General features: G+C 39.3%; 1 protein-coding gene across 2 annotated transcripts in view; it reads right to left on the reverse strand.

Moving 5' to 3' along the window:
• Window positions 1-7,119, reverse strand: part of TBC1D19 (TBC1 domain family, member 19) — a 164,540-nt gene extending 157,421 nt beyond the window's left edge. For both annotated transcript variants that reach the window (XM_011965344.1, XM_011965343.1), the window contains exon 1: window positions 6,549-7,119. In XM_011965344.1, the coding sequence (XP_011820734.1) occupies window positions 6,549-6,647 (99 nt within the window). In that variant the 5' untranslated portion in view covers window positions 6,648-7,119. The remainder of the gene's footprint in view (window positions 1-6,548) is intronic.
• Between the last annotated feature and the right edge of the window lie 1,872 nt (window positions 7,120-8,991).

Here is an 8,991-nt window from a genome sequence, read left to right on the forward strand (position 1 = left end):
CATTTCCCTACTCATTTTATGAGGCCAGCATAACCTTGACATAAAACTTGACAAAGATGGTTACAAGAAAGGAAAATTACATACCAATCGTTTTCATGACAGTATATCATTCTTTATACACTATTTCTTGGAGTTCTGTTAGCTCCACTATAGAAAGCTACTACAAAAGAGTGTCACCCCCAGCCTAATAATAAGAAAAACAGTACAATATTCAAAAATCATACATTTTGAACCCATCAGGAAACTGAAGCTATAAGACAACCAAGTGAATTAAATTCAAAGGAGTAACAAGCTCCTTCAAGGACAAATGAGATTCCAAACTACTTCACCTTTGGTAGAGCACAGAAAGAAAAGGAAGCTACTATACAAGAGAGTAAGAAGAAATGAACTAAAATGTTAACTATTATAGACAAGATGTGGACTAGTGTGTCAGTTTGGAATAACTGGGAACCCAAAATGCAAGGGGAATTCACACATATTTGCATACTCTTTTCCATAGGTCTATGCCAGATGCCCACACAAAAGATTGAGAGCAGAAAGCTACAAAGAGCACTCTTCTGTGGCACAGCTGTGCAAAAAGAGATAGGCTGCCACTGCAGGACAAGCATAAAACTGTGCTACCTTGGCCAAACTCTCCTCTCATCTGAAGCAAAGGACGAAAAACACGGGAGAAGGTTCAGAAACCCTCCCATTCTGAAGACAAGGCAGTAATTCATTGCTTTTGGGGGTGGGATAGATACAAAAACCCTCAACCTCATAGGAAAATAAGAAAACTCTTGGGCCTAGGATCCTACAACAATACAAAGCAGAGGTTAACTAGCACTAGGGCAGAGCAGGTATGGGTCTTTCACTCAATACTTACCACAGATACAAGGCAGAACTGGGCTGCCAAAGGGATAAGGGGATGGAGCATGCCAAAGCTGGGAAAGCTCCATACCCAAGGATAAAGCACATGGACTGAGTCAGAAGAACAGACGACTCCTGCACCTGCTGTGAGCCCAGGACTGAATAACAAACAACAGACTTCTGCTGGGGACAAGAGCACAGAGAGAGATCTCCCCCTGAGGAACAGGCAAGGAGAGACTGAAGAAAGTCAAGGATGTAGTAGAAACAATGAGAAAAACTCTGTAGTACCCTAAGATCTATGCCAAGCACAAAGTAACAGCAGTCTGCTACTGGGTTTTCTTGTTGTTGCTGTTGTTGTTGTTTGTTTTTTTGAGATGGAGTCCCGCTCTGTCCCCTAGGCTGGAGGGCAGTGGAACGATCTCAGCTCACTGCAACCTCCACCTCTCCGGTTCAAGCAATTCTTCTGCCTCAGCTTCCCAAGTAGCTGGGATTACTGGCATGCACCACCACCCCTGGCTAATTTTTGTATTTCTAGTAGAGACAGGGTTTCATCATGTTGGCCAGGTTGGTCTCAAACTCCTGACCTTAAGTGATTTGCCCACCTCAGCCTCCTAACTACCACTAGTATTAAAGGAATCTGAAGCCTGTGATATAGTGAAGGTAATGACAAGAATAACAAAACCCAAACCCAGCTTGAGCCTTGTCTATATTGACTGAAGCCCCTACACTCAATAAGGATATAGAATACTGAAACAAAATTGTCTACTAGACCTAACTGAAAATTACAGAACAGAAACAGCAGAATAAGCATGCTTTTCAAGTACATACGAAACAAATAAGATAAAACATATTCTGGATCATAAAAGTAAGTAAGTTTAAAAGAGCTAAAATCATACATACTTTATTCTTGACCATAAGAGAATTAAACTAGAAATCAATCAAAGAAAGATACTGGTAAAGAACGCATTTATAAAAAACCCATGGGTTATTAGAATCCATAAAATCACAAGAGAATTTTTTAAAATTTTTAATTGGGTGAAAATGGCAATAAACTATATCCTAATTTATAGACACAGATAAACCAGTACACAGAAAGAAATTTACAGCATTAATTAGAAGAGAATAAAGATCTCAAATCAAAAATCTAAATTTCATCTAAATAGCTTAAAGCATGCAAATTAAATCAAAAGCAAGCAGACAAAAATAATAAAGGAAAAAAATCAGAGCAACTGAAAACAGAAAAACCAAGAGCTTCTTCTTTGAAAGTATTAATATAATTGATAAATCTCTAGCCAGATTAATTAGGGAAAAAAGAACACATGGCCAGGCACCCCATGGCTCACACCTGTAATCTCAGCACTTTGGGAGGCCGAGGCGGGCAGATCAAGGAGGTCAGGAGATCGAGACCATCCTGGCTAACATGGTGAAACCCCGTCTCTACTAAAAATACAAAAAATTAGCTGGGCATGGTGGCAGATGCCTATAGTCCCACCTACTCAGGAGGCTCAGGCAGGAGAATGGTGTGAACCCAGGAGGTGGAGCTTGCAGTGAGCCAATCTCACACCACTGCACTCCACCCTGGGCGACAGAGCGAGATTCCATCTCAAAAAAAAAAAAAAGAACACACATTACAATATAAGGAATGAAAGAGGGGTTATCACTACAAATCTTACAGACACTAAAAGGACTATAAGGGGATCACATAGACAATTTTATACCAGTAAATTTGTTAAAATAGATTAAGTGCAGCAACTTCTTGAAACATAAAAACTACAAAAGCTTACAGAAGAAGAAATAGATAACCTGAATGGCCTGCACATATTTTTAATTGAATTTTTTTAATTAAAAATGTGTCCATAAAGAAAACTCTAGGCACCAGTGACTTTGCTGGGAACTCTACCACATATTTAAGGAGAAAATAATATTAATTCTACATAAATTCTTCCAGAAAATAAGGAACACTTCCCAACTCATTTTATAAGATCATCATTACCTGGTATCGAAAGCAGACAAGCAGACAAAGTGTTACAAGAAAAAAAAAAAAAAAAACTACAAAGAAATATCTTTTTTTTTTTTTTTTTTTTTTTTTGAGACAAGTTCTGGCTCTATCACCCAGGCTGGAGTACAGTGGTGCAATCTGCTCACTGCAACCTCTGCCACCCAGGTTCAGGCCATCCTCCCAACTCAACCTCTCAAGTAGCTGGGACTACAGGTGTGCATTGCCACACCGGCTAATTTTTGTATTTTTTTTAGAGATAGGGTTTTGCCATGTTGCCCAGGCTGGTCTCAAACTCATGAGCTCAAGCATCTGCCCACCTTGGCCTCCCAAAGTGCTGGGATTACAGGCATGAGCCATCGTGCCCAGCCACAAACCAGTATCTTTCATAAATACAGTTACAAAATTTCAGCAAAATGTTAGCAAATTGAGTCAAGAAATATATAAAAAGGATAATGCATCATAACCAAGTGGAATTTATCTCAGGAATACAAAATTGGTGCAACATTCAAAACCAATCAGTATTACTCATCCTATCAACATGAGCAGGAAAAATAATATGGACATATCGACAGATATAAAAAAAGTATTTAACAAAGTTCAACATCCAACATCCATTCATGATAAAACCCTCAGAAAACTAGGGATAGAATAGAGCTTCCTCAACCTGAAAAAAAAAAAGCATCTGCAAAACATTGCACTGGAGGCATTATCCAGTACAATAAGTCAAGAAAAAGAAATAAAAGGCACACAGATTGGAAAGGAAAAAGTAAAACTGTCTTTAGTTCATTATGATACATGTACCTGGAAAATCTTAAGTAATCTAAGAAAAGGTACTATAACCAATACATAAGTTTAGCAAGTTCTCAGGATACATGGTAAATAGATCAATATCAATTGCATTTCTGTATGTTAATAATAAACAATTAAAACTTAAGTTGCCATTTATAATAGCAGCAAAAACCATGAAATACTTAAGGGAAAAATCTTAACAAAGAGTGTGCAATATTTCTGTGCTGAAACTACAAAACACTGACAAGAGAAAATAAAAACAATATTAATAAATGAAAAGACAAACCATGTCCATGGGCCAGGAAATTTAATATTGCTAAAATCTCGATTCTCCCCAAATTGATCTACAGATTCAACATAATCCCAATCCAATTTTCAACAATTTTTGTAGTAATTTGTAAGCAGATTCTAAAATTTCTATAGCAAAGCAAAGGACCTAGAATAGCCAAAATAATTTTGGGAAAAAAAGGAACAAATTTGGAGGACTTTGATCTCAAAGCTTACTATAAAGTTACAAAAAGCAAGATAGTGTGGTATTGTATGATGAACAAATAGATCAATGGAACAAAATAGAGAGCCAGAAATTGTGTGTGTGTCTGTGTGTGTGTGTGTGTGTAATTGATTTTCGACAAAGGTGCCAAGGAAATTAGCAGACCTGTCCCTTTTGGATAACAACCACTTAACTCTTCAGTCTTCATTCCTCCTCTGTACCCCACAAGCACTGCTCTAATCCCTCCAAATTGATCGCCACCCCTTTAGCCTCTGGGTGCAGGACAAGGGCTGTAGGCAATGTTCTCCTCTACCTCCGGTCCTGTTCCTGCCCTGCTCCTTCACAACTTTAAACAATAATCTTCCCAGAAAGATCTCCCTGATAGCCTTGATCCCTCCCTCCCAAGCAATTCATTAATTGGTCCTCTAGTTTCAGTTGATTTGCCCTCATTGATTGAGGTACTACTCCTCGCTGTGCAATTCTGACTCCAGCACTTTCTACCTGTGTATGCTTAGGATAGGTTTTTCAACAAATCAGTAATGGAAATACTGGATATCCATATGCAAAAAAAAAAGGCTTACCTTGCACCATATACAATAACTAACTCAAAATGAATCACAAACCTAAATGTAGAAGCTAAAACTATAAAACTTCTAGAACAAACAAACATAGTAGAAACTTTTTTAAGACCTTGAGTCAGGCAAACACTTAGGTAGGGAACAAAAAACACAAATCATAAAACAATTGATAAAAATTTATGTCACCAAAATTAAGCGTTTTTCCCTTTCAAAGACCCAGTTAAGAAAATGAAAAGATAATCCACAGACTGGGCAGGGCGCGGTGGCTCATGTCTGTAATCCCAGCACTTTGGGAGCCAGAGTCAGGCAGATCACTTCAGATCAGGAGTTCGAGACCAGCCTGGCCAACATGGTGAAACCCCGTCTCTACTGAAAATACAAAAAATTAGCTGGGCGTGGTGGTGGATGCCTGTAACCCCAGCTATTCAGGAGGCAGAGGTGGGAGGATCACTTGAACCTGGGAGGCAGAGGTTGCAGTGAGCCAAGAAATACCACTCCAGCCTGGGTGACAGAGGGAGACTCCATCTCCAAAAAAAAAAATAAATAACGACAGACTGGGAGGAAATATTTGCAAGACGCATATCTAATAAAGACTTACATCATAAAGAAAGAATCCTTACAACTCAACAATAAGAAGACAAACAATATGATTTTTTTTTTAATGGGCAGAAGATTTGAACAGAGTACCTCACCAAAAAATACATAAGCACATGAGAAAATGCTTAACATAATTAGTCATTAGGGAAATACAATAAAAGCTACAATAAGATACTATTACACTTCTACTAGAGGAGTATAATTAGTTAATAAAAATAAATAAAAGACGGGCAACATCAAGTGCTATCAAGGACGCAAAACAACTGGAACTCTCAGAACTGCTAGTGGGAATGGAAAATGATACAGCCACTTTGGAAAAGTGTGACCGTTTCTCATAGAATTAAACATTACACTTACCATACAACTCAGCAATTCCAACCCTAGGTATTTATCCAAGAAAAAAAGAAACAAATATCCAAGCAAAATCGTATACTAGAATGTATATATCAGCTTCACTTATAATCTCTAAAAACAGAACGCAGTCCAAATGCCCTTCACACAATAATGGATAAACAAACCATTGTACATTCACTGAAATATTACTCAGCAATAAAAAGGAATAGAACTACTGAAATACCAACAAAATGGATGAATCTCAAAAGCATTGTGTTAAATGCCAGAAAGCAGGCACAAAATGTACAAACTGTATGATTTCATTCATGTGAGTCACAAAAAAGGTAAAGATCTCGATCAATCTGTGCATCCTCAGTGCCTAGCATGTTGTAAAATATCCAAAAAAATGCTAGGTGGTGGACGGATAGACGAGGAATCATTGCAGGGAGGGTAAAGTGCAAGAAAGTGATATATTGACCACAAAGCAGAAAGGTACCTGGGGACCCAAGTCCCCCCACAGGACGGAAAAAAGTGAGGGAAGGCGTGGTCCAAGCTACCTTCAGTGAGTCCAGCAGCTTAAAAAAAAATAGACCCTGTAAATGACTACAAGAATAGATAAATGAGTTGGTAAACCAAGCGCTTCTCTGGTCTGAAAAAAGGTGTGATGCGTGCGCCCCACCCTCCTTTATAAATCTATTAACCATGCCTGGGGCTGAGGCAGCAGAGCTTGCACTAGACAGGGAAGTGGGGGTTTTTTTGTTTGTTTTGTTTTGTTTTTGTTTTTTTGTCTGTTTTTTGAGCACCAGAGCGGAGCTGGAGAGGTCAGAGGCGAGCTCTGGCTTGGGTGAGGAGGGTGAAGAAGAGACATCGCTGCGGCCCCGCCCGTCTCCATCCCTTCCCACTCGGCCTCACTTACCCAGGCCTGCCGTTCCAGCTGAGAGTACAAATTGGAGCCCTTGAGCTTTTGGACTATCTGGGCAATAATGAGAGACAGGTCCGACTCCTCCTGCAACATTTCCCCTGCCCTAGCCCGCCAAGCCGCGGGGACAGGCCGCCGGCGCGGAGCGAACGGACTACCGGGTCCCACTCAGGGCCAGTGACACTTCTCCGGGACCTTATTACACTGGGACTCCTCCAGCGGGCGTTACCAGGCAACTGACGAGCCGTGTGTCCGTCCCTCTCTGGTCCCCTCAGCGCCTGAAGGCCCCAGCATCTGCGTTCCGCCTGCGGAAAAAGACCGGGGCGGGGAGGACGCTTTTCACACCATTGTTCCTGCCTTGTCTATGTTGTCTATGTTGAAAGGCAGGAAAGCTCATTCCTTCGGAGCCACAGCGCCTCTGATGCACAAGGGGGACACGGAGAATTGTGCATTTTACTATATAAAGGATCATTTTCTTCCACCTCTCAATTTCTGCACAAACAGGACTGTGGCACGCAATGATACTGCGAATTACAACCAAGAATTGTTAGGCTCTGACACGAGCTGCGTGAACGTGTTACAGTTTCCGCCTCTGTAAAATAACACCCAGTTTGCAGGATGATGTGATTAGCTGAGGTAAAAATCCTGAAGGTGCCTAGCACTGTACATAGCACTCCATTTTACTTCATTTTCTCTCGTTTCTATTCTCTAGAGTCTTACACCAGGAATAAGTAGACAATCTAGTCTCATCTAACAGCTACAAATTAACCAACAGGCATTCTTGGTAGGTTTTCTGCAGAGCATTAGGAATTCAAGGATGAATAAGACATTGTCCCAGTCTTCAAGGAATTTACCATCTAGATTCATCCTCTTCCATATATTCATTCATTCAAGCATTTTTCATAATTCATTCAGCTTTCAACTTATAGAACGTTTACATAAAAGGGACTGTGTGGGCACAAAGGTTTAATAAAATATGGTTCTTGCCTTCAAGGAAATGCACAAAAGATTTTTAGCAGAACTAAAAGTAACTGATTTAAATTATTGAATGACATCCCCAAAGGCCAACTGCACCTCCCCTCCCCCCAAAAAAGGCCTAGTGAATAATACACACATTAGAATAACCTCACAAAAATAATCAAAATTAAGTTCAAATGTGTATATGCATATTGTAAGCAAAGCAAAAGTAGGATTTTAAGAAAACAGACTGAGATTGCTGCAAAAGCTACTCTAGACTAACTAGAAAGAAAAGAGATCTCGTTCAATCAAATGCAGGTTCTAATTCAATGGGTCTCTGGTGAGAACCGGTAAACTGCATTTCTGACAAGTCCCATCAGATTGTGATACCGATGGTCCAAAGACTGCATTCTGAATAGCAAAGGACTAAAGCAGGAAATAATACGAATTCAAAGGGACTGGACCCGAGCCTCTATGCGCAACACTCTGACATTTATAACACCACCATCCAGAATACTGGGATGATAAGTACAAATCCTAAATAACTCGCTTGGTAAAGTTGGTTTATCAAACCAAGTTTAGAAAATGGCAGGCAGGAAAGAAACAAAGCACTTAAAGGCAATTAATAACAGACTCTCTAAAATGCAGTTTCTCTACAAAGCATTCTCTCACAACTCAGAATTTCTCAAAGCTGCAGATAAGTAGATATTGTCAACTCTTTATAGTCCTTCCGTCTCAACACTCCACCCATCCATGAATTCCCACCGCAAATCTCACTTTGAACAGAGAGAGAGAGAGACAGAGAGAGGAGAGAGAGCACTACCATAATAGTTCCTTTGAGATTGAAAGAAGTGGAGTGATTAGTTGCCAAAGAGATAAAGATGCTTCAACTGAAAAGATTAGTAGAGCATTGAAGGCAAAGATGAAGCTGAAGAGCAGAAGAAAAGGCATAAATAGTGCCTAGAGTCATAAAACATTCTGGCTTCCTTCCTAGTATGTACCCTGGGATTGCATGAGTCTCTTTCCCCGTCAGAGTTTCATTGTCTTCTCTGTATCAAGAGTATAAAATACCCAACTAAGGAGATAGTATGAGCAACAAATGTTACAAGTATTAGACTCTTAATATATATTAATAAATTAAATATTGAAACAGTGATAATTAAATAAAACTAATGCCCAGTACTATTGACAAGGGAATGGAAAGTAACTAAATAAACATAGCAACATATGTGAAAATGCCTAGAACAATTCCTTGCACAGATGGAGACTTAAATAATTTTGTTAAAGAAAAGAACAATTACAAGCGTAAAACAACAATTACAAAGTTTGGATTTTATTCTGAAAGCATGTCCAAGCAAAAAAAAAAAAAAAAAACCCTTAATCCTAATATTTTTAAATTGTTTTTTACATACATAGAAGCAGATGTGTCAGAGTATAATTTAATTACAGAATTCCCGCTGTTCTCTATTTCCAATTCGATTTA

This window comes from Mandrillus leucophaeus, unplaced genomic scaffold (genome assembly GCF_000951045.1).
Source record: "Mandrillus leucophaeus isolate KB7577 unplaced genomic scaffold, Mleu.le_1.0 Scaffold720, whole genome shotgun sequence".
Taxonomy (NCBI): Eukaryota; Metazoa; Chordata; class Mammalia; order Primates; family Cercopithecidae; genus Mandrillus; species Mandrillus leucophaeus.